Source organism: Denticeps clupeoides, chromosome 1, assembly GCF_900700375.1.
Source record: "Denticeps clupeoides chromosome 1, fDenClu1.1, whole genome shotgun sequence".
Lineage (NCBI taxonomy): Eukaryota > Metazoa > Chordata > Actinopteri > Clupeiformes > Denticipitidae > Denticeps > Denticeps clupeoides.
In genome coordinates, this window is record NC_041707.1 from 11,997,174 (window position 1) to 12,022,731 (window position 25,558).

The window sequence follows — 25,558 nt, forward strand, 5'->3', positions numbered from 1 at the left end:
GACAGCTGAGGCCTCCCAGTCTCTCACGTCAGGAATGTCGAGAAACTGTGACCCCGCCCCGACAGTCTAGGAATCTAACATGCACTGAACCATTTGTAACCTTGTGGATATGCAACTGTTGGAAAAAATAACAGCCACTCCTGCATATGCAGACTGGGACGGTTTTCCGGTGTTACACCACCACACCCACAGATGCAATGTAGACTTTTATATGTTTCTTGACTATTGAGAAAAAATCTAGATCCTGGCATGATATTTTAATGTAACCTGTGGTACTGTATAAAAAAAACACAACCAGTATCTCGTACTGTGTATTTGAATCAATCCCATTTGCAATAATATACAATTGCAAATGCATGTTTTATAAATAATTACAAAAAGTACCAGAAATATGTATTGTTAAATGTTATAGGAATTAGTAATGTCTTTTTTTAACTTGTGATCACTGCCTAACCTCCCTGCCATGAATCAGCAGTGAGTTTATACTTCCAGCGAAGACAGTAGTACATGATTTGATTGAAATATGAGTCATATATACTGGCAATATTGATTTTAGTGCATCAGTGCATTCATTATGTTACATATTTTTTGGAGCAATCCAGATAATATATGGATGTTTTTGCTCCATATGTGCTCCATATTAACATATTTGCAGTGCTGTTCCTTGAGTGAGTTTGGATATACTGTATACCTGCTAATCAGTGCCATCATGTGGTGTAGATTTACATTTAAATTTACATTTAAGGCATTTGGCAGATGCCCTTATCCAGAGCGACTTAAACCGTGCTTCCATGTTACCATCAATGAAGAGATCAATTCTGGTTCGAAATACAATCTTTTATTCACTATGTTGTAGTTTATATACATAAGTCATACAATAAGAAGGTTACAAGTTAATGTAACCTTCTAAAGAGGAAGGTCCTGAGCTGTCGTTTGAAGGTGCTCAGTGACTGAGCTGTTCTGACCTCAAGAGGAAGTTCATTCTACCACCGAGGGGCCAAGAAAGAGAAGAGTCTAGATGAGTGTCTTCCTTTTACCTTTAGCAATGGAGGGACCAGGCGAGCAGTACTGGAGGCTCGGAGTAAACGAGGTGCAGTGCGAGGTGTAATAAGGGCTGTGAGGTAGGATGGTGCTACTCGATGTTTGGCTTTGTAGGCCAGCATCAGTATTCTGAATCTGATGCGTGCAGCTCCCGGGAGCCAGTGGAGGGAACGTAGCAGTGGGGTGGTGTGGGAGAATTTGAGAAGGTTGAAGATCAGTCGTGCTGCTGCATTTTGTATTAGTTGTGGAGGTCGGATGGTGCATAGAGGTAGACCAGCTAGAAGGGAGTTACAGTAATCTGGTTGTGAGATTACTAAGGACTGAACCAATATCTGAACCAGTATTTAGATCACAAGATGAAGTGAGTACCATATCATGTCAGATCTGATGGTTACCTTTCAGCAACACAGCACACTTTACAAGATGCTGCATGCAGACCATAAGAGATAAATAAATGTATGCTGGAAAAAAAAACTTTTTTTCTATTTCTTTATCCTGCCAGCACTGCCAGGGTTTTGGATCACCAGTGTGTGACATCATGAAAAATGAAGAGGCTGCACTAGAAGCATGAATAAATGCACATGTATTTATCAGATGCCCTCATCCAGAGTAACTTAAAATCAGTAGTTACAGGGACAGCCCCCCCTGGAGCAACTTAGGGTTAAGTGTCTTGCTCAGGGACACAGTAAGTGGGATTTGAAAGGGGTCTTTTGGTTCATAGGCGAGTGTGTTACCCACTAGGCTACTACCACCCTTCGAAGTTTGAGGTTCGATAAATCATTAGCTACTGGTAACTTTACGATTATGGGTTGCCAACTTTCTCAACCCCAAATGAGGGACACTTTTTCTTGCAGATGTGTGGGTATAGCAGCTGACCCTCCTGCATGGAAAGTATCTCAACATCACAGGACATTCACTTTTTATTTAGATTTTCCAAACCCATTTACAATCAGTAGTTACAGGGACAGTCCCCCTGGAACAAGTGTCTTGCTCAGGGACACAATGATAGTAAGTGGGATTTGAACCTGGGTCATCTAGTTCAGTGTGTTACCCACTGAGCTACTACCACCCTGGTAGTTATAATAAGTAATAATAAGCACCGCCCTAGCAGCCTAAAAGGGAAACGCACACATACAGACACAGGACCGCCCTCCGTACCGGCTACCGGAGGGGGGTGGATATCTTCTCCAGCAGGCGGGGGCGCTGGTGCTGTGCTGCCATTTCGCTGGGGAACGTCCGGGCAGAGGGAAGGCGGGTCGGCGACCGGAGCTGGGAAGGCGTACTCCCCGCAAGGCAGTCCCGGCAGCGCAGTTGCTGGCTGGCGACCTCCCGTCGCCCTCTTCCACCAGCTGTCCCCACACTGCTGGGAGGGACGTGGGTCTCCACGGACCTTGTGACGATCTGTGACGGGCACACTGTCTTAGTCACTTTCGGCATTGTCCGTGTCTCCCTCATCTTCCTCATACCCCCGGAAGTCACGTGGGTCATCACGGATGCACGCAATGGGTGGAGCCATCCCGGCACCGACCGCCCAAAGAAAATCCACGTCATCCGTGTCCTCCCACCTGTGACTCCGAGGGTCATCCACCCTGTGGACATCCTGGACCCATGGCGTGATCATCTCCCATGGGCACTACAGCCATTCAGGCTGGAGCCTTGCCCACCTCCTCACTGGAGGAGGAGCCCAACTCGCGTCTCCCGTGCTCTCGTCGTTGTCGTCTGTGTCATCCCAGTCCCCGGGGAGCCTGGCCAGCAGAGCGCAGAGTTCCTGGCTCGACATGGCGAACATCGTGGGGGTCGCATCCTCTGCGCTCGCTGCCCACGTCACTTCCTCGCTGTTGCCGACGCCATCGTCTTCGCTCCGTCCCCTCACCCGCCGACGTTGTCGCTTCCGGGTTTCGCTGATTCTCCCGGGGTGACGTCATCACCCGGCAACGCGTACCATGGCTTATCGGGAAGAAACCGCTCCACCAGAACGCCTGCGCTCGTCGCACTGGGATGAGTCCTTCGCGGCGTTTTTTCTCCTCTGCTTCTTACCTCTGCGCTTTTGGGTGGATCTCCAGCATTCTGTCACGACTACGGACTTACGGGGGAAGGAAGCGCAGAGGTGTGACATGCTGGGAAAGGGGTTTATTATGAAATTAAACAGTAAACAAATAAACATAAACGGCTCGGAGGCCGAAAACAGTTTAACTTAAATAAAGAACATAAACGAACCCGCAGGCGTGTAGCGATTGCCAGAACTCAAAACATAAAGACATTCGCTCTGGGAAGCCAAGTTCACGAATGAGTTCACGAAAATGCCGGAGATTCCGAAGGGGCGGAATTCTCTGGCATTTATGCGCCGTCCGGATTGGCCACCCGTGTTGAGCACAGCTGCAGTCAACCCTGACAGTACACGTTAGATTCTTCAGCCTTATCTTCACTTTCGTGGGCGGGTTTGGGTGGTAGTAGCCTAGTGGGTAACACACTCGCCTATGAACCAGAAGACCTGGGTTCAAATCCCACTTACTACCATTGTGTCCCTGAGCAAGACACTTAACCCTAAATTGCTCCAGGGAGACTGTCACTGTAACTGATTGTAAATCGCTCTGGATAAGGGCGTCTGATAAATGCTGTAAATGTAAAATGTAAATGTAAATGAGTTTGCACTTAAACGGTCCCTTTATTCTCTCCTAACAGGCGCCTAGTGATGGGCATGACAGTTCTTTTAGATGTACTGAATCTTTAGACTGTATAATTCAAACCAAACAATACTACTACTCTAGTTTAATCTACTATAATGTAGTTAATACAAAGTTGTATAAGTACATTATCCAACCCCTTGCTTCTGTACTCAACTGCAGTCTGTAAGTCTTTACTCACAACCGATCTGTTGAAGTGCACTTTCTCTCTGATTCATTTGTTTTGTCTAATTGATGTATGCCTTTTAATCTTGTTTTATTATGCCTTATCATGTCTTTTATTGTAGTTTTGTGTTGTATTGTTTATTGTACTGTGTCCTTGTCTGTCAGAAAGGTGCCTATATATAAAATGTATTACTCTGCAAATTGGGTGATCCTTTCACTGAACGTATACCCCACAGTACATTCAGTGAAGGATTCACACTGAACATGCACTATTCTCTTTCCAATTGTCGCAATGAGACAGATGCATTTTCTCAAACTATGGGTTTTATACACTACTTATTACATGCCACCACACCTCACACCTGACCATCTGAATGTTCACTGTTGACTGCTCATTTACTCACTATCACTACCCTGCAATCTGTTAGTGATACACTGGTCATTGCACAATCTATACACAATGCAGTTTAGCAGAATCTATAGCCACGTCCCAATGATGTTTGTGTTTTATGTTCTCCTTTAACATAAATATTTGCTTGCATTTTAGCTTGCTTACTTTTTTACTAGGCTTATTCTTACATTCAATTTTTTTTCAACTAACCAATTTTGCACAAATTTTCACTTTATTTTCACTTTACACATTTGCACACCTTCAGACTACCTGTTACACATATGTTATGTTTAAAAGCCTAATATTGTAATATTTGATTATGTTTGCAATAATTGCATATTGGTTCACTTGAATAGTTGTAATATTTGCAATATTGAGGTCTATAGCAGTCACAAAAGCATTTCACTGCATGTCATACCGTGTGTGACTGTGTATGCGACAAATAAAATTTGAATTTCACAAATATAAATCTGGAATCTTAAACCCCCCTCTCCCTCTGTCACTCATGCCCAGTGCCTGCTACAGCTGGTGAGTCTCACTCTCGTCTCATCACTGCCTGTCTAACGTTTTAGGTTTGTTTATCTGGAAATTTTTAAAAAATTCACCATTCAAGGAAAATGATTCAGGAGAGTTTAGTTCACCGAGTGATTCGCAGCTCAAATGAACCGAGAGACGAACAAATCACTTGAGAAAGTGATTCGATTTATCTCGTTCATTTAAAAGATTTGTTCTTTTGAAAGAGTCGTTCGCGAATGACACAACGCTAACCTGCACATTCTTCTTTAAAGTTGTATACCTGCGGCTCGTTGGGATTAAAACCTGTGTCTAGGCCCTTGTCCGAGTTATCGCCGTTAGGTAGAGCTGTTTTCTGTGCTGCTATAACTAATTATGTAATTAACCGCGAAATTCGAATCTGCCAATTTCTTGCTGACGTTACCTAGGTTTATTTACTTTATTGTTAGCAATGGAGGCCTGGTATATGGACGATTCCGATGCTGATCAAAGACTTCCGCACAAGCTTGATCCAGACCGACCCGTCTCTCTGGAGCAACTTGAGAAAATAGGAGTTTTTTATTGGAAGGTGAGAGTTTGTGAGCATCTTATTTTTGTTCAGCGTTTCACACACACACACACACACACACACACACACACACACACACACACACACACACACACACACACACACATATATATATATATATATTTGTAAACGGCTGAAATGATTTGCTTCGCCCCTTCACAGCACGTTAACTTGTGATTAGCATATTTGCTAGCATATTTCTGACTTTATACGGAGTGACCTGGGATGCACCGGGTCCCGCGGAAACTGCAATTGTTGTTGCATAAGCTCAGCAGCCACCTTTATATAAGCGCCAAAACTTTGGACACTCAACAACAACATTTTTTTCTTATATAGCCCAAAATCACATACAGTATGTCTCAATGGGCTTTGACAGGCCCTACAGTTGACACCCCCCACACTTGACCCTTCTGCCAACAAGGAAAAACTCCACACCTTCTCATTCAATGTGTTTCTTTATTTTCATGACCGTTTACATTGGTAGATTCTCACTGAAGGCATCAAAACCATGAATGAACACGTGGAGTTATGTATTTATCAAAAAAAAAGATGAAATAACTGAAAACATGTTTTATATTCTAGTTTCTTCAAAATAGCCACCCTTTGCTCTGATTACTGCTTTGCACACTCTTGGCATTCTCTCGTTTTCCAACAGTCTTGAAGGAGTTCCCAGAGGTGTTTAGCACTTGTTGGCCCCTTTGCCTTCACTCTGCGGTCCAGCTCACCTCAAACCACCTCGATTGGGTTCAGGTCCGGTGACTGTGGAGGCCAGGTCTCCACTTTTTAAGTACGTAACTCCACATGTTCATTCATAGTTTAATGCCTTCAGTGAGTTACACATTGAATGAGAAGGTGTATCCAAACCTTTGGCCTGTACTGTAGCTACAGGGTGTAGGTACCGAGCCAGGAGACCGGGTCTGTTTTTAAACCAGGGTGGTGCTGGACCGTCCTCAACTCAGCCCCTCTCACCAAAATGGTCCCAAATAAATAAGGTTTAAATAGCACGACTGTTGATGAAAGTTGCATATTTGCCTGACGGACTGAGAGCAGCAGCCTGCTACTGGAGACCCTTAACCTGAAGTGCGTGTGTGTAATATTGCGGTCAAATACAGTTACTTCATACTTGAGGCTAATTCTTTTTGCGTCTGTCTGTGTTTTTATAGTTAAATGCAGACACCTATGAGAGTGACCCTGAGCTGGAAAAAATACGGAAAGAAAATGGATATTCATACATGGACATTATAACTATCCATAAGGATAAGCTTCCTAACTATGAGGAAAAGGTAGGGTATTTTTGTGATTGTTAAATTTGAATAATAATGAATAAATAATGAACCCTGTCTTTCTTCTCACAGTTAAAAATGTTCTTTGAGGAGCACCTACACCTGGATGATGAGATCCGCTACATCTTGGAGGGGAGAGCGTATTTCGATGTTCGAGATAAAGACGACCGATGGATCAGAATTTGTATGGCGAAAGGGGACATGATCACACTGCCTGCAGGAATTTATCACCGATTCACCCTGGACGAAACTGTAAGACCCACAACCAGTAAAGAGTCTTAAGTTGAAAGGAAGCAGACAGAGAAAGATAATTTTTTTTTCTTCCATTTTTTCTGTTTCAACCCCTAGAATTACACAAAAGCAATGAGATTGTTCGTTGGGGAACCTGTGTGGAAAGCGTACAACCGACCAGCCGATGATTTTGAAATCCGACAGAAGTACGTGAACTCGCTGAGATGTGCGTAAACTGGAGCGCGGAGGAAGTTAATGTGGTATAAAACCGTAAACACAGAGAGATGTGACTACTGCATCATCAGTTCCTGGACCATGTTGGAGAGTCAACTAACTTATATGAATGTGGAAATAGTGTTGATGCCCATTAAGTGGCTGATTTTTAGAGCTTTAAAAACAGCTGTTTTTTTTTTTTATAATAACTGCTGAAACCACTCTGCAAATGGTATAAAATTACATTAGCTAACCATATTTAAATAGTTTACATGATAAGATCTCTCACAATTAATAATGGCATTAAATTCTAAACATAAATGGACATGTCTAGTGTTCTGTGTACAGTATTCTCATGTTCATGTGATTAAATAAAGCTTTATTGTCTAATCTCAAGCATTTCAGCATTCTGTAGTCTAATGGTTTCTGAGTGTGCTAATACATTTTCTTTCTGTTTTTGGGGTTGTTATAGTCTCATGGCCTCTGAAGTGATGCACAGAATTAGCTTGAATTTGGGGTCAAGGTGTGGTGGAACCTCATCAAAGTTGAAAGCTAACATTGCAGCATGTGGATTAACTTTCACAAGAGATTCTATTGACACACAGTTTATTTAACAGGATTTTCCATTTATAAAACACTTCTGCACAGTACAGAATGTAATTTAGTTAACACGGGGAAACAACTCAACACATGGTATATTATATTTCATTTACTAGAATATGTACATTTTTGGATCATAAAAATACAAATAGGATGTGTCCTATCTGACAATCAGTTTCCTCAGGTTCTACTCAGAACCAGTGACATTGGTGTTTCACGTTGGGTTGCTTTGTTTGCTACAATTAAAAGTGTAAAATTTAGCAATCACAACAAGTGTAGTCAGTATTTGCATGCTTTTCCATTCAATAGCCCTGAATGCCAAGACACAAAACAGATTTCAAGTGTATAAAGAGCCCATTATGAGAAGTGGGTTAATGCCCTTTGGAGACCCCCCCACGTGGTCCTGCCTCTATACTAGTTTGAGACACTGTGTGTTAAAGCTGTCGCCCTCACGGCAGGCTACCGCTTCCAGTAAGGCCTGCTTCTTCTGTGTGCTGCGGGATGACTCCAGCTCATACATAGTGGTGAGGTTGAAGAGGACACTCTCATGGAGGTAGAGGGCTGGGTCCTGCTGCACCAGACTCTCCAGCTGCCGCAGAGACTCCTTCAGACGGCCCAGGTAGAGCAGACACACTGCCGCATTGTTATTTGCCTACAGAATAAAATGGCATTTTTAATGTCCTCACTTAGTGCAAAATTGAACTTAAAATCCTGATTTTAGCCACAACTCAGAAAATCTGGTTTGTGCTGGCAAAACAGGACCGGCACAATGTGAAACAATTCTATGAAAACGGTTTTCTACGCTTTATATATATATTTTTAATTTTAAACTACCACAAATGTAGCATTGTAGTTAAAATGTACACTTACCACAGGGTTTTTGGGATCACATTTCAAGATGTTAGTAAAACATGTATGTGCTTCAGCATAGTTGTTCTGACTGAGGTAAAGAAATGCCCTGCAATTAGGAATTAGAGGCGGGGGAGATAAAATCACTCAATGTCCCTCAAGGTCACCATAAATTCTGTTTGCCCCCATCGTCCTTATTTCACTTACATACCTGTTCATCATAACGGCTGTATGCAGTGGTTGTCCATCTGCCTTCGTCTGACAGATTTTCTCTACATCCAGGAAATGCTTCTCAGCTGTTTTAATGTCCCCGATCTGATCACAAATATTAAATATTAATGAACTGGAGGGGAAAAAAAGTTATATATCTGACAGGTGAGGAACGTGGGTAACAAGTGATGAATGGAAGAGTCTTATCTTTGAGTCTGGAGCTCAGGTAGATAGATAAAATGGCTCTAACCTTGGTAAGACCATTAGAAGGACCATGTCTTGTATGGGACAAGAACAAAGGAACATGAAAAGGGGCTAATTGAGGACAGAGAACAAGGCTTGCTTACCTGAAGGAAAATGCGTCCTATCGCACTCAGCAGCTGCACCGTCTGTTCGGGCTCATACTGGACGAGGGACTGGTACGTTGCTACCGCCAGCACAAAGTCCTGTGCAATGGATGAAACGAGAGTACACACACATGACCAAAGCTCACAAATGGACACCTCTGTTCCATAAAGAGCTGAAAGTGAGTCTGCAGGCTAGATCAGCTGGACTTAATCACCGGCATTACATTTTGGACCACTAGGTGTCTCTCTTTCACTGCACATGTGATACCCAGGAGCTGTCGGCCACTCGGTGACAAAGAAAACACTAGCTCACCAGAAGCAAACCTGCATACTCTCACCAGTTTAGCATCAGTGGGGAAATACCACCCAACTGCACTGTCTGAGGTTTCTCTAATAATTTGCATAATTGGTAGAAAAGAACACCCTAACAAAATAAGTTGATGCCTCAAATTCTGCAGACATAACATATATTTATTTTTTCTTTTTTTGTTGCTAAGGTGCCAGGCACAGGAGAGGTTTGTTTTGTGCTACATAAGGAGCCTCAATGAAGGAAAGGTACTAGCATGCACCTTGGTGTCTCACCATAAGCCCCAGTCTAGACGGAGGGGCAGGGATGGGGGGGGGGGTATAGTCAAGCCAAACAAACAACGCTTCTCTTCCTTTTATTAAACGTGGGAAGTGGGAGGGTAAACAACAACAGTGGGTTGGTCTGTGCTAACCCCTCCGCACTCTTGCCCAGCAGCACACTTGAAAGATAACAGCATGATGATCCCCTCGGCCACGTTAAGATACCCTTCGTTTCAATAAGCTACTAATTTTATGTCGAAGTCCAAGCAATACTGCATGTGCAAACAGTAGTTAAACTGCTATTGTGAGAAGATAAAACATTTTTTGAAAACTGATGGTCGTGTTTACACCAGCAAATACGGTAGAGAGTCTCTGCAGAAACCTCACTCCCCACAACCACCACCCACGTACCTTCATCATTAGCAGACAGTTTGCCATCGAGTACATCACCCGGCACAGACGCGACCTCCACAACTGAATGGATGCTGCAAAACCGAGAGCACGAGAGAGTGAGAGAGAGAGAGAGAAAGAGAGAGTGGGGTTTGAGAAAAGGAACTGGGATGGTAAATTGCAATTCCCCTCCAAACCTTCATCTCTCACCCCCACCACTGATAACACACGTGTGTGTGTGTGTGTGTGTGTGTGTCTAGGGCTTTGTTATTGAAGATGAAGAGTGAAGAGGTGAGTGAACACAGCAAGGCTGCAGTTACAGAACACACCTGACAGATAAGTGATGAGCCACAACTGCAGCTAGTGACTATACTTATGGAGGGAACAGGAGGACACCAAAGCTGCCACAAGCTGACAGAGAAACATCATTAGGTTTCTTATGAGCTGCACCCTGATTTGTAGGTCACAGTGTATAAAAAGATCTTTCAAATCAAGAAATCAAAACTCTAGAAAAGCTCTGAGCATGTCACATATCTTCCTGAAGGAGAAAACCCTGACTCTAACACCAGCCATACCCTTATAGCTGTGCTTAAAGGTCGTGACCCGAGGATGGCTTGGGAAAGTTTCCGTGCCAGTGGACCGTCCTTGTTTTTTATCTCTGCTGGAAGAGGAGTAGAAGGCAGGCGAGGAAGCAGCCCTGCTCTGCAGGGGGCTGCGAGGCTGTCGGGTCTTGGCAGCTTCTCTGGGGACATGTGCCACTGACGGAGGGAGGCCAGTCTACCGCACATCCGCCACACCAGTCCCAACAGGGGCACCGGGCTTCTCCACACGGGAGCTGGCATTAGGTCCCATCTTTAATTTGGATTCATTCATATCGGTTTGCATGGCTACCGAATAATTTCTGCACAGTATTTACTGCCTCTGTAGAAACAATTAACCCAAAAATGGTATTTGAAAATGTTTCAATTAAATGCCTGATTTATTTTCCATTTCTTTTTCTTTCTGTTAAATGGAGTCTTGAATAATACCTTATGGAACTAAACAAGGTGATATAAAGTAATTTTTATACCAGCCTGACAGCCATCTAGTGGTGCTTTCTTATATGGACACTGAATACCAATCAGCTTTTGCAACCAAAGGGTAACCTCTGTAAATTTAACATTGTGAAATAACATTTCCTAGCAAGATGACCATACTTATCTTAACATTTGCATGGCTTCCAGTGATAACCTTTCAATATGCTGGCATCCATATATTAATGTTTTGTAACCTTCAAAATTCATCTTTATATGTCATGGTGGCTAAAAGCACACTAAGCAACATTAAGATCATGCCTTTTTTTTGGCAGAAAACAACAGCAGCAGCATTACAATCAAGTTGCACAATAAATTGTATTATAAATAAAAAATTTGGGTTTGACTACGGCAGTGTCCATTGCCATTGCTTTTTGTGCAAAAACACATACACATATATATGTATATTTTTTAATCTGTCAGCATGGAATCAGTGGAAATAATCAATCCTCTGCCCTTGTTTAATAAACCTACAGTCTTAATTAGCAATATGCTGCTTTACTAGGGGAACTAAAAATGTAGGGGAACATTTAAAAAAAAAACACAAGTTTTAACACAAGGGCCTCGGCACTCCAGGGCTGATTTCCTAGCATGACACGGCCATTTATTTTCACTCAATTTCCATAACCGCTTAGTCCTACTCCAAAGCTCATCCCTACATACTAGGCGCAGGGTAGGACCCCTGCAAACAGACGCAGACACTCACACCTTGGACAATTCAGTGTCACTAATTCTCGCATGCCTTTGGAGGGTGAAAGGAAAACAGAGAACCCTGACAAAACAATCGGCAACGGTAGAGCATGCAAACGCCATGAGTGAGGTTCAAACCACCTTGGAAGTGTGAGGCCACATGACTATTTGCAATGTAATAAAAAAAAAAAAAAAAAAACTACTTTCAATGCCAGCTGATGCTAATCATTCAATATTTTGCACATTACAGCACAGTTCAGAAGATATGTCACTCGCTTTCTAAAGCAATTGGATTCCTCTCACCACTGCCCTGAATTAGGAGCTATCCTGCCACTGCTGCAAAACAAAGCACTCAAAACATCATGACAGTTAATTAGTGGCTGGCCCACCACGGTTTGTTCCATTCAGTTACCTTGATAAATTGGGGTTTCTGACACTCTTGTTTGTTCAGCAACCTTGATAAGCCCTCATAGTAGGAAACTTGTGCGGTTTAAAATGTCCGCATCAGTGAGCAACACCAAGGCTGTTCTCCATGTCCAGTACCTTGTCTGTTCTCTTGAGTTAAGTTCATCATGCTGCCGTCCTCAGCCAAGCCTTCCTCCAAGTTATCTAAAATCTGTCCAGAAGCAAGAAAGAAAACCAGTAAGCAACCCGAGGTCACACCAGCGGCTTGTATTTTATCGGTGCTATTTTAACAAGCAAAGATAGATGTTGGTCCTGCCCTGTATGTCATCTGAATTATAGGACATGAATGAAACAAAATAAGTGCTGCTAAGTGGTTGCAGCTTAGTTTTCCACCTCTCCTAGCATCCACTAATTAGAATGAAGCCTTTAATTTTCTAGAACATGTTCTTGATGTGGCATTCTTTGTGCTAATATGGTACCAAAAGCAGCCCTGAGCCACAAAATGGTCACATAAAATTGTGACTTACTTTTGAGAAGCTGTGCTGTGCACGGTTTGGGTTCAAGAGATATGGAATGACTCACCTTCTGACAGACGCTCCTCATGCTGTGCAGCCGGTCCAGAGACTCCTGGGGCCTGCCCAGGTACTGGGTCATCTCAGCATGCAGGACACGCATGGAGAAAGGAACCATCGAACCTGAACAACAGGGCAAAGGCCAGAAGTCTCCAAGATGCAGAAAACACTGATGTGTGTGAGTGTGTCTGTTCAAAAACCTCTGAAACAGACATGCAATATTATTACCTGTGCACACAAGCACAGTAAGAAAGATAATCAGTGCCCTCAGCCAGGATTGCCAGAACGAACTCTGACTGAATGGAGAGATGGCTGCTTCAGCTCTGTGTTTCATCTGGGGGGCCTTGAATAAGTTAAATAGCTACTAACAGAGGTAAAGCAACCAAAATAAGCACCACTAACCTTAATGCATAAAAAATTGACAACTGACTTATTTTTGATTTTCCACCAATGAAGTGATGGTCATTGTGAAACACTGCAGCACAGCACACAACGAAATGTGTCCTCTGCATTGAACCAATCACCCTTAGTGAGCAGTTGGCAGCCACCCGATGAGCAACGTGTGGGTACTTTCAGTGGCACCTGAGTGGTTTGGAATTCGAAACCAGCATCCTTGCCATTACGGGTCCGCTTCCTTAAGCGCTTGCCCACCACTGCCCCCAAAATCTCATGTCCTTCTTCAGTATTGATCATTTATGCAGACCACCACCGTACATGACACAGTTTACAAAATAGGCTTTTGAGTCGACTGCCTGGTCTCATGTGTGGATCGCAGTATTCATGATGGATTTGTTTATGTGTTTCAATTATAGAATCAGATCCAAATGTGCTAGTGAACATTTTAGTTGTTATGAGTGGGTTTCTGTAACAAAGAAAGTAATGGTCAATTAGTTAGTATATATTTCATAGGTCTTCTAAAATGTCGCACAGTAGAAATGGTGTAACAACTCCTTTTTTCTGAGAATTTGATAGAATTACAATTGCCTATTTTGAAAAGTACACATTTTCAGCAATATCCCTCACTACAAATATTAGTACATGCACCAAAATGTGCACACTGCATTGCAACCCAACGGTGGCACTGGGGTACAGGCAGGCTGGGGGTTAAGGCTGGAGAACAGAGCTCTCGGGTCACGGTGTCAGTTTGCACAACTCACCACGCCGCCCAGGGTAGATGACGGGGTAGTACTCATAATACAGGTCCGGCTGGTCCAGATTACCAAAGGGCTCAAACTCCAGCTCAGCATTCTGAAACAGGCTTAGCTTGGTGAGGAGTGCGAGCCGCACAAACCAGAGCTGTGGCGGAGAACAGAGAAAAGTAAGCTTATAATCCCAAACATTGCCTCTGTCAGAAATGTGACCAAAAGTGTGTCAAGCTACCCCATGAAAACTTTTTACAAGTGCCACAAATGCTAACAATATTCTAACCACAAAAATCATGTGACAAATCCACATTAAACACACAAAAAGAAAACAAACACTCCTTTGTTCGCTGATGCATTCCATGCAGGTTTGACTCTAAAAAATGTTTTCCATAATTCTGCTTTAGCAGCAGGTCATTGTGATAATTTTATGGGTTTTATGCAAAGGCATGCAAATACAATAGCAGAGCAGTGCCACATGAGGCTAGAACATCAGAGAGGCTGGGCTCTTTGATATGAGCGTGGCTGTGGGAGCAGGGGGCTACGCTGCCCCCGGTGGCTGGCGTGGGTGCGGAGGAGCTGGGGCTCTGCGGTGCACAGTCAGCGCCGTTCCACCACAGGACACTTCAAACACACACACACACACGTCTGCCCATGCACACTAATACGAGCAGACTGGATTTGGCGTTCACGCTCTGAAAGGGTTAGCGAGCCTCCAGAGTAACGATCTGACCTGTGTGTTCAACGGATATGCGACAATACTAAACAAGATGTATATTTTTACTTAATTAGAGGTCTAGATCTTCAAAATGCAGCCTAAATAACTTGTGGGGTACAGGCAATGGGCTGCACTGTTTTAGGAGTTTTACAATAATTCTTGTGTTTCAATAGAGTGTCGTCATATCATTGAAACTCAGTTCAGAAGATATGTTAACATGGGCAGTGTGGGACTTATTTTAAGGGACATTCACTTACTCTAAACCTAAATCCAATCTCTTCATTTAAATTGGATGCTGCGTAGTATACTGTGTAAGAGAGCGCCTGGGGCTTGTGTCAGCGTGGGTCTGTGGATAAGTGAGAAGCACCTCACACCTCATCCTGTGGATGTGAGAGTCACAAGGCAGGGTGTGACCTGCTGATAGGGTGCCTGTGTGCATAAGCACCAGTCCAAGGGAATGCATGTGTCGCTTCTCTCCTCTGTCTGTGACTGCCACGTTACCCACATTCCCCTGCGGGGCCGCTTACCTGCAGGGAATCGGTGGTGTGGCTGGTGGGCTGCCCGCTCTTGCCGTAGCCCTGCCCGTGTGCCGTCAGCAACCTGCCAGTCAGGTCCACGGCCGCCCTCCAGTTCTTGGTGCTCTTGTCGACCCAAGGGACAAGGTGAAAGAGAAATGAACCCAACAGCTGCTATCACCAGAGGGATGTGTGTGTGTGTGTTTAACAGTGAACGAATGTGTGTGTGCAGGTAGACTCCTGGCCTTCCCTTCTGTAATGATGAAGGTCGGCGTGGCCATTCTCTGTGAACTGCGGTGTCATTCATCATGGCAATGCCACTAATTGCATGCTGGGTTTTTAACCATGCGTGCAGGAGGACGATATTATAATCCCAATTCCAGCGACCTGGCAGACAGCCTTCTCCACTGAAGCAGGAAGACCTGGAGGGACTTCACTGGGGCCCGTCATTCCAACATGCTCTCCCTTTCTCCCACCCTCCTTCCGTTGCACACTTACTCGCCAGCTTCCTCTCCCACTCTCTAAAATCTATTGTTCTCGCCTTCCATTTTCACCTTCATCCTCCGTCTCCCAGAATGCCTTTCTTCTGTCTATCCCAGTTTTAAGCTCCTTCTTTTGGCAGATTACCGCCTCTCTCTTGTCCTTCACTCTCACATACACACATTGTCTTCTTCCCTTTTTTTCTGAGCTCAAGTGATCTTCCCTTCTCCATCCTCTGTCATTCTCAGGACTGACCCACTCTCCAATGTGTCTCTTCACGCTGTACATATCTCTCTCCCCCTCTCTCTCCCCCTCTGTCAGTAGCCCCCATGCCTCTAAATCTTCATTAGGTGGGGAAATGAAGCTTAAAACGACTGGCAGGAAAATGGGCAAAAGCAGCTGCAGCCACTGAGACAGAACATAAAAAAGTCAATGGGACTGGAAATGGGAGCCCATTATGATGTACTGAGTTCCTCACCAGTTCTGCAGCCACTACAAAGAGAACATAAAAAACCTCACTTAACACCCTTTTTATCTTTCACATTTTTTTAAAAGCCCAAATTGAAAGAATGACAAACCTATGGGAAGGGTTATATATAATATATTCACGGGTGGTCACTTCTGACTGACATTTTGACTTTCGCTAGGAGAGAATATAAAGCGCCTTCTCTCCTGAACACTCCATTAGTGTAAAGGAATAAAATCTAGAATACTAAATCTGTAACATTATATTGCATGACTGGAAGAGGTGAGGTTTACTGCATATGCAGAGTATTTATAGAAAGTTTAATTGGGGAGAGAACGCAAAAGGAGCGTTTCCTGGGAGACTGCATGCGTCCTTCTGTACTAGGGGTGTTGAAATTAATCCTGTAATAAATGTATCGCGATGCAGATGTGGACGATTCTTCATCGATGCAGGGCAGAACGCAATCCATTATATAATAAAGATGTTGCATGGAGATTTTCGGGCGGCAATATAAAAATATTTGTTAAATAGCAGTGCCGATAGTGACTGTGGCTGCCTGAGCTGAGTACAGCACTGCTCCAGGTAGGAGTTACACGCTGCATGGCGCAGCACAGCACTCGACGGGCTTTCTCTCGCAAATTTGTTAAACCTTGACCGCTGAGCGCTGTGGCGTTGGCAGACGTACGATAATTATCATATAGTACCATAATTTTACCCTCTGTACGATCAATAATCCCATAATGTACGCTAATTTTACCCCTTCATTTTATGTTGTCATTAAGTTATTTCATTAGCATGACAGGATACAGATCAGACATTCTTGTTTATGCGCTGTCGTCTCAAGGGGTTTTACCGCCAATCAAATCATGATGTAACACATAGGTGTCAAACATCCGGACAGCGAGATCATTTAATATAGATCTATAATTATGGACCAGCGATATGAAGTGCCGATAACACACAAACTATAAATGCCATAATGCAGTGCTTCAGTTGCCTTGCCGAATGCGATCCCATAAGTTTTGGCTCCTTCTGCAATTGAGTTTGACACCCCTGAAGTAACACGCTGTAACGGACAAGTAAACAATGATGAGTGGTTTAAGTGCGGATTTGCGGTTACGGTTGCAGTTATGGTACAAGCAAGGGTAAGCATACACAACATCGCCATCAGACGTTCAGAAATGAATGGGAGAAAGACCCCAGATTTACTGGTTGGTTACAGCAGAGCTTTCCGTCTCTGCAAATGATATTCTGGGCTGTTCAGTGTAGGGACTCATATTGCAGTCCACACAGGTTCAGGCGCTGTCCTGCAGCAAGAGCAGCATGTTCAGTCTGAAAAGTTCAATTTCTGCCATTTGTGGCTTCAGGTGAGTGCGGACTGAACGCAGACACTTTTTCTGCTCATTGTAGCAAATCAAAGTGTCCACGCGGGTGAACGAGAACTTAACTCTTGTATTTGAAAACATAAAAGAAAAATGTAAAAAATGTATGGGATGCGTCAATATTGAGGCATTGATAATTGTAATCGAATCATATGAGACAAGGTTGGCACCTCTATTCTGTACCATTGTGCCATGTGAACAATCACACACACACACACACACACACACACACACACACACACACACACACACACACACACGTCCTCTCCCACATCAAATGTCCAGGAAACCAGGCTTAGCTGTGCCATAATTGAGACAAACTTTGCCCCGCAGTAGCCCAGCTCAAACTGCCATCATTAGATTAGACTTATTATTGCCACCTTATAATGGAAAGCGGCACTTTAGAATGCAGCTCAAGTGTGTGCCGAGCGTTGAAGCTGCAGCAGCAAAACATTTCCACATTTCTAACCGGTCTGCAAGCATTGCAGTGCTGCCCACATCATTAAAAATACATTGTCTTATGCCAGGTGTGATAAAATCAGTTAAAAAAGGTGGCAAGGTAGGAAAATTGGTCCATTAGGCTATTAATAATTGATTTCATCCACCCCCATAGTGGACAGCATCAAAAGACAACCAAGTCCATGGCAATGAGAGAGCCGTGAGTGAATTATTTTACTGTAATTACGTTTCAAATTAGATAGCATAATATTTCATAAGGGGGCAGCATGGAGGCACAAATGAAATGAGAAAAAAAGCTGTAAGAACAGCTTCAGAATCCCAGATCTATTCCCAGGTCCTCTACTGGAGGAATCGACATAGTTTCTTCTCAAATATATTCCCTCATTTGTGGCAGTGATGATGCTGTCGCAGATCCTGTCTAAAATCTCCCACAGACCTTCAGTTAGGTTGAGATCTGTGAAGATTAAATTAGTACTTTTCTCAGAAGCAAATCGTGCCTTATCTAATATCAGAGTTATCTAATAAAGAGTTCCTTAATACTCAACATAAGCTATAAATGTTTATGTTTGTTACCTAGCAACAGACCCTAATTAAATGTGCAACACATTGATGTTATATTTGCTCAGTTAACATACAAAAGTGCCGTTTCGAGGCAACACAAGTTTTACATGGCGGGGTTCTACTTTTGCTTTCAAATAATTAAACCGCTTTTTTGACACAAATAATAAAAAAATGATCGGTAGGGCCACGTCACCAGGTTGTAACTGCTCAACTAAAGGCAGGATGATGGCATAATCCACATATAACTATTAATGAGCGAGCTGTTATCAAGATGCAACTCAGACACTGTGACCATAACCTATTGACATGTCATTGGTTGAATAAATGTATTAAATAAGAAATAATAGATCCAATAAGCTTGGCTCAGGCTGGTGGTCAGTGAAACAGCAGGAACATTTATTTAAGATTTTGGAAAGTTAGAGAGATTCAATCATTTTTTTACATTACCGTTGTTACTGCTGTTGTGTAATTGCTTTAATTCTAAATCAAGTACTAACCCTAGTTGCCATGGTTACAAAGCAGTTACTATACGATGAACAAGGAGACTGAAGGCCATATCATATGATTTCACGCATATGCATATCATATGATTGCACATGCATATGCATCTTCTCTAATGAAACTTAACTAAAAGAAAAAAAAGTGGTTGCAGGTCAGCAACTGTCAGCTAAAGAGCAGCATGACTACCCCCATCGCCAAATACTCAGCCATTCACTAGTCTATTTGAAATAAAGTCCATTAGAGACTTGAGGGAAAAATGGAGAGTGAAAAAGGAGGCTATCCACTCATGCTGAGCTTTACAAACAAGTATACAAACACACGCGGCTGCCTCCGCAATTAGCTTTATAGCCAGGTAATATTGTGTAATTGCGCTGAAGATCAAAAGTTCAAGATTTCTCTATGGTGGGCCGCCACACAAAGAGCGAACGCCCACCGCTGCCGTTGTTGTGGGAGAGACTAGCCTAGAGACAGAGACTCTCGCTGTTTATTACCGCACTCAACTCCCCTGCCACCTCTGCTTAGTGCTCACATTTCAAATGCAGCCGAGCACAAGACCATCTCGCAGGCTACTTGCATTATCATCTAGCATGCAGCTGAGACCAGTCTACTTTCAGATGGTCCTGGTTATTTTCTAGCATTCATTTCACTATAATAATTAGACTGCATGCCCCATACTGCATACTGTTAACTGAAGTTTCAGACTGTTTAATCATATTTAGTAAGTGTGACAATGCCACAAAGATCATTTTTAAATAGTACATTATAACCGAACATTAACCAATAACATAGGGAACACATCATTGGTGGACATATTATTCTGCTGCTATTGTTTGATTCTCCTCTAGATTGTGAACTTGACTGGTTCAGTAACGATTTTGGTAAATTAATAAAGTTTCAATGAGTTCATAACAGAGTTGGGTGAAGAATCCTTTTCCTGTCTGAGAAAAAATGGAAGATCTTCATTTTCTCATGACGTTCTTTGAGTTAGCACCAAGGTTCACAACTTCAGATAATTTCTGTGAAGCCTTCTGGCAGACCGTAGAAGTGTCTTGGTATTTGGAGCTATTCATTATTCCCATCTACTTTGTCCAGAGGTACAAAATGGCAGCATTATGCAGGCAGTGGCCAGTTACTGTAATAAACTCCTACCAGTCCTCTAAGGCTGCCATTAGTCTCCCTAATGAGCCTCTTCTTTTCCACACTTAAGTTTTGGAGGGAAGTCCTGGTGGTGCCATATCGCACTTTCTTCACTTCTTAATGATGGTCCTTGTGGTGTTCCACACTATATATAAGTCTTGTAAGTCTTTTTTTTATCTGCATCTCCAGTTCTTTCAGATTTCTCTCATGGGCTTTTTGTGGACTGTAAGGAATATATACAGACAACCAAGAAATCTTACAGGATGAGGTGATTTGATTAATGGCCAATTTGCATGCATCTTTTAAAGTGAGATGAGGTAAACCCCCCTTTGTAAGTGTGTGTGCATCATTTCTTTATGTTCTGAAGAACAATTTTATTCTATTCTATTCTATTCTAAGGAGGCAGAAATGTCTGTCATGATGTTGCTTGGTTTCAGAAATGCCAATATATTTAGAATTATTATTGGTTTATGTACAGTACATACATCAATACAATGAAAGCTGGTAAATATGTCTGCTATGTATTCAAAATCACGGTTTTCTTTCTTTTGGGAAGAAGTCCCCAAATTGTAAAATGACGCATTTGTCAAGGTACTGCACACATGTATTTATTATTCTGTTCACAGCTGTATTGAAGTCCTGAGGATTTACATGATAAAAAAGTTAAGCTCTGTCTGTGGGAGCTCCCCCTGCTGTTAGATCCCAAGAACTGCTTGCGAGACTCATGACTCACCACCTCCCCACCTCCAAAACAGACCCTGACGGGCTGGATGCACCAAATAACTCATATATTTTTTAGGGTCTAACTCCCAACGCTACATTTCACAACTCACTGCCATTGAATGCAATATTTATCATGAAGCAGTTTATAAACTATAGAAAATAGATATCATCGTGCAAAGTCTGTTTATGCTTTCAGGTGTTTGCAGAGACTCCAGGCTGGGAAAAGGAGGGGGAACAAGGTAAACAGATACAGCGGCATCTGTTCTGACAGCAACGACTTCGCCACTGTTTATTCTTATTTATCCTGCCTCCTCTCACTGTCGCATTCTGCTGAGGGGTTGCGGTGGCAGGATGCTCTGGCACGAACACACGCGCGCACTGTTGCCACAGTGTGAGTCACCACCAGCAGCCACCATGAGTCAGGGGAGAAGCCTCAGATATGTACTCGCCTCAGGCTGGGATGAGCCGAGGTGCATACCGACACACCGAAGGCCCAAACAGCCACGGGGTGCATACAGCCTTGAGCGACTTCACAGGAAATCAGCAACGAGAAGAGGGGGTAGCCGCACACACACACACACACACAGCTACCAGCATTATGCTGTGGCAGAGAGAGCCATGAAATCTGAGCAGCACCAGAACATCATTCGCGCGCCAACTGATGTTCGTAAGCTTCACGGGCCTCTGTGCTTATTGCCTGCCCGGTACCGCTCTGTGCGAACACTCCCTCCTTCCCTCTAAAGTCACATGACGCCAGCCGGTGGAGAAGAGCTACAGCCCAGCCCCACTACACACACTCTCACTTCTTACAACATGGAGAAATCCATACATTGATCGTGTATTTTTTTTTTTTTTTTTTTGCCTATCTGCACACATTTGTATCACGACGCTCGGCATGTGGGAGCCCTCATCTGCCGTGCGAATATTCACTGACATTTACTAACCTCCTTCTCAGACTCCCTCGCTCCCTCTCTCTCGCCATCCGGGGACCACCCACAATCCGCGCCGCTGACGCACACACCCTCCGACGCAAGCTGGTATTTTAAGCCCCGCAGGAAGGCAGACTGTGCAACGTGTGTGAGTGTGTGTTTATGTTTTCTCCCCCCCCCCCCCCGAGACCATATCTGAGCCCGTCTGCCTCTCTACATTATCCAGGTGTTTGTGAGTATATATGTGTGTGTGTGTGTGTGTGTATGCTCTTGCTCAGAGAGAGTGGGCAGTGACCCAAGATGGAGGCCGGAAATATGCGGAGACGACCCACATTATACATGCTCCCTCCATCCACGCCGCCTTCCCTTCTCGCTTCCTCCCTGACAGTGTTCGTTTTAAATATCAAGTTCAGGTCAGGGTGGTCTGTGGGTCAGGCACCACCACATGCTGAGGGGGGAGTGGTCCCGACCGCGTCTGAGCTTTGGTTCTCCAGGGGAAGAGAAAAACTAAGATACAGATGCTTCTACTAAAAGTCTCAACGTACAGAATACAGAATCTCTTTCCGGTGGCACGGAAGTCATTAAGCAGTTTTTTTCTTCTGAAAACCAAGTAATTCTGCTTCTTTTCTACTCCTACTTGGCAGGCTATTTATTATTCTGCTAACATCCTCTGCAGAGCCAGGCTTGCAGCATTGCCTTCAGCGCTTCCACACTACCCCAAAACCAGGAGAGATAGGCTGGAGGGAGCTGGACTGATTTAGAACCGACTGCCCCACTGGGAGGGCTGCTGGGATGGGGCAACACATCAACAGGCCTGAGCTTTAGACAGTCTGTCTCCCTCTCTCTCTCTCTCTCTCTCTGTCTCTCAGAGAGGAACGACTCATAACAGAGGGTGTGGGCTGGACCCGAGCGCCAGTGTGCCCTGCCTGGCTCTGTTTGACAGCTCCGCTCGCGGGCAGCTCAGCCAGGCAGTGCATTAGCACCCTTAGGCCACAGCTGGGGACCACATCTTCCAGCCCTCAACAGTTTGGCCGGGCCCTGCGTGCAGCAGCACTTCCCACACAGTGGGTGAGCGAGCCATTTAAAAAGGCTGCTCTATCACATCTTATTCAAGGAGGCTTTTCAGACTGAATATGTTTTTAAAAATGAAGTTTCATATAGGAAAACTAAATATTTTATACATGCATTTTAAAGGATTCTGCAGAGTGATTTCATCAAAAGAAAAAGCACAATTAATTGTTCATTTAGATAGGATGCATATATTATATGTATCATTTATATATATAAAAAAAACAAAATCAATTACAAAATCAATATATATACTTTTGAATAGAGTAGCAAACAAATGTTTGGGCACCTATGATAAAAAAAAAATTCAAAGGCAGTGATAATTAGTATCTTGTTTTGTGATTTGATGGACGTGATGGAGATGTTTTAACTTGCCTTTTGAATATCAGTAAAAAAAGATATTAAGCATGTACGGTCAATCTCTTGCATGCCACTGAATGCAAGAGTCAGTATTACATCCAGTAACAGACTAACAGACCTTTAAAAATGCCAGAAAACTTAAGACAATTCAGTATTGCACAGATGCAGAGAAAGACTCACAATCAGCTGCTTGAGCCCAAGGAAGGACTGCTCCACAGAGCTGGCAGTGAGAACCTGCCTCTTCGCTGCTGCCTGGTCTCCCAGGAAACGCAACATAAGGTCCTTCACTGCATCACCCTGGAACACAGAAACATGGCTTTCACTGGCTGAGCCACCCATTTTGTCCAGCTGGACTAAACAGTCCCCTCTAGTTTCACTTGGTTTGTTGATCCCACGCATCTGCTCTTTTTTAATTAAGCCAAAAGCCATGCTGACCATATTTTGGTTATATTTCATTAAAAATTATAATGTTGTTTAAGAGACAGAAGAAACTCACCTGTAAATTGTCAAACTTCAGTCCGGGCATGGTGATACACTCTTTGTCAACATGCATGGGATTGAACTGCTGCGTTGCCACGGAGATGAGCACCTTCCTGGTCTCCTCGGAAGGTAGCCAGGCATCATAGCGTCTGTCCACTTCACTCATGCTTAGTGCAGTAGCAAAAGGATCATCACTGCCTGAGAACACTGCCTGCAGTTTAGAGAAGGGTGGTGTAGCCTCTGCCAGACCTGGCTGGGAAGCCCCAGTAGGACCTTCCATTGGCGGTGCACCGAAAAAGATGGGAGTTGTCACATCTTGGTGTGTCTGGTTGGGCATTGTTGTGCCCGAGGATGAAAGCTGGCGCTCAGGTGGAGCTGCCACTGTGGGAGATTCAGCGTTGGGGTTGCTGACTGAAATAAATGAAGATGTGGTAAAAGAGTCAAAGAAATCAGAAGCGGGGTTGGTGCTGCCGTTGTCCGCAAAAAACTTGCTGAGGCTGGGGCTGGGTTGGCACACCAGTGGTGCTATCTTACTAGGGGTCTCAGCACTGCTGCCTCCACTGCTGAAGCTGGGAGATTTGATCAGGGTGGGCTGGAAGCCATCAGGGACCAAGGCCTGCCCTTTGGGTTGTGCGCCTTGACTGAAGATGGTGCAGACAGGAATGGGCTCTTCTTTGGATGTGGTCTTGACAACCTCCAGCTCCTGTTCTTGAGCCTTGGGACTGCCAGGGGTGGGAGAATCCAAGTTTTCCTCATCATCATTCTCTTCTCTTCCTTCCTCTGTTTTCTCTGTCACTAGAGACACTGGAGTTTCCTCTGTCTCCACCTTGATTTCACTGCTGTCTTCATCTGTCTTTTCATCAGACTGCTTCTCCATACTCTCCACCAGTAGCTCTTTAGTGTCCTGGACGTCTCCCTCTTCAAACTTCTCGAGCAGGTTGTCCATTGGCGGGACATCATCTTCCTCGCTGTTGTTGGGTGAGTCTGAGATCATGACACTCTCCATCATCTGATCATTTAGTCTGTCCATCAGGCTACCGGAGGCAATGCTGTCGTCATGGGGCGAGCTGAAGGGCTCACCGTCGAGATCGATGCTCTCCTCTGGGAAGAGGACATCTGTGGAAGGGACTTGGGATGACGAGGTGGCTTCAGTGTGAAGATTGGCCTCGACTTGGTTGCTATCAGTTTCACCAATATCTAATGTCACTGGCCTCTGAACTGCACTCTCACCACTATCCATGGTCCTGTTGGCGTGACCAGGGACAAACAGATTACAGAATGCATGTGCAGCATATAATCATTCAAAATACGACTTTAAAAATAATGTAAACTTAATATTTGTTGCTGTTCGCACTGTATTGGGTTAGATGCTCCTGTTAGTACGGGGCTATCCGTAAAAAATAAACGTAATAGTTTCTGGAAATACCCCCCACTCCTATTACAGTTTCTGCCTACGCAACGTGAGCTGTTGATGAACCGGTGATTGCTTTAATGCCACACGAATCAGCCCGAAGTAGCATTCCGTTTCGCCGAACAGGTACAGGGACAAGTGATGTGTAACCGCAGACGTATACGAATCATTACAATATGAAACAAGAGAATACTGACATATATTACGCCGCCCAGCAGCTCTAATACACACGCTCTTTGTCTTTTTACTATCGGTCAGCAAAATCTGTGGGGAAAAAAGGTAAACATTTTAGTTTAGCTACCTTTGCTTGAGAGGGATGACAGCAGCACCCGCGCATGCGTGGGAGACCAGGAAGCGAATCCAACGGCGTCCGAGAGGGTCCAAACATTGCGCAAACATTTCACTTGCTATTCTCGAAGCGTTTACGTCGTTTG

The 25,558-nt window shown here is 43.9% G+C and overlaps 2 protein-coding genes across 4 annotated transcripts; one reads left to right on the forward strand and one right to left on the reverse strand.

The window, feature by feature from the left end:
* The first annotated feature begins 5,021 nt into the window (after positions 1-5,021).
* Positions 5,022-7,485, forward strand: adi1 (acireductone dioxygenase 1). Of its 2 annotated transcripts, none has more exons than XM_029000758.1 (5): positions 5,022-5,136; positions 5,244-5,362; positions 6,526-6,645; positions 6,718-6,897; positions 6,994-7,485. In XM_029000758.1, exons 2-5 carry the CDS (start codon positions 5,246-5,248, stop codon positions 7,108-7,110), a joined length of 534 nt encoding a protein of 177 aa, XP_028856591.1. In that variant the 5' UTR covers positions 5,022-5,136; positions 5,244-5,245; the 3' UTR covers positions 7,111-7,485. The 2 variants fall into 2 exon arrangements, with proteins under 2 accessions (XP_028856591.1, XP_028856599.1); XM_029000766.1 differs by having other exon boundaries at positions 5,023-5,136; positions 5,223-5,362.
* A 193-nt stretch (positions 7,486-7,678) lies between these two features.
* Positions 7,679-25,518, reverse strand: trappc12 (trafficking protein particle complex subunit 12). Of its 2 annotated transcripts, none has more exons than XM_029000717.1 (12): positions 25,322-25,414; positions 23,730-24,957; positions 23,414-23,530; positions 15,180-15,293; positions 13,950-14,088; positions 12,803-12,915; positions 12,359-12,431; positions 10,074-10,147; positions 9,096-9,194; positions 8,750-8,853; positions 8,560-8,647; positions 7,679-8,341 (listed from the first exon to the last, which is right to left on the reverse strand). In XM_029000717.1, coding segments are annotated over exons 1-12 (2,394 nt in total). In that variant the 5' UTR covers positions 25,324-25,414; the 3' UTR covers positions 7,679-8,098. The 2 variants fall into 2 exon arrangements, with proteins under 2 accessions (XP_028856550.1, XP_028856559.1); XM_029000726.1 differs by lacking the exon at positions 25,322-25,414 and adding an exon at positions 25,426-25,518 and having other exon boundaries at positions 8,099-8,341.
* Between the last annotated feature and the right edge of the window lie 40 nt (positions 25,519-25,558).

Bases quoted from the DNA above. Each gene is read 5' to 3' on its own strand.
- trappc12 (XM_029000717.1), bottom strand. The intron at 14,089-15,179 runs GTAAGCGGCCCC...TCTCCGCCACAG, and splicing joins ACACCACCGATTCCCTGCAG to CTCTGGTTTGTGCGGCTCGC. The intron at 8,854-9,095 runs GTAAGCAAGCCT...ATTTGTGATCAG, and splicing joins TAGGACGCATTTTCCTTCAG to ATCGGGGACATTAAAACAGC.
- adi1 (XM_029000758.1), top strand. From the start codon at position 5,246: ATGGAGGCCTGGTATATGGACGATTCCGATGCTGATCAAAGACTTCCG. The intron at 5,363-6,525 runs GTGAGAGTTTGT...GTGTTTTTATAG, and splicing joins TAGGAGTTTTTTATTGGAAG to TTAAATGCAGACACCTATGA. The intron at 6,898-6,993 runs GTAAGACCCACA...TTCAACCCCTAG, and splicing joins GATTCACCCTGGACGAAACT to AATTACACAAAAGCAATGAG.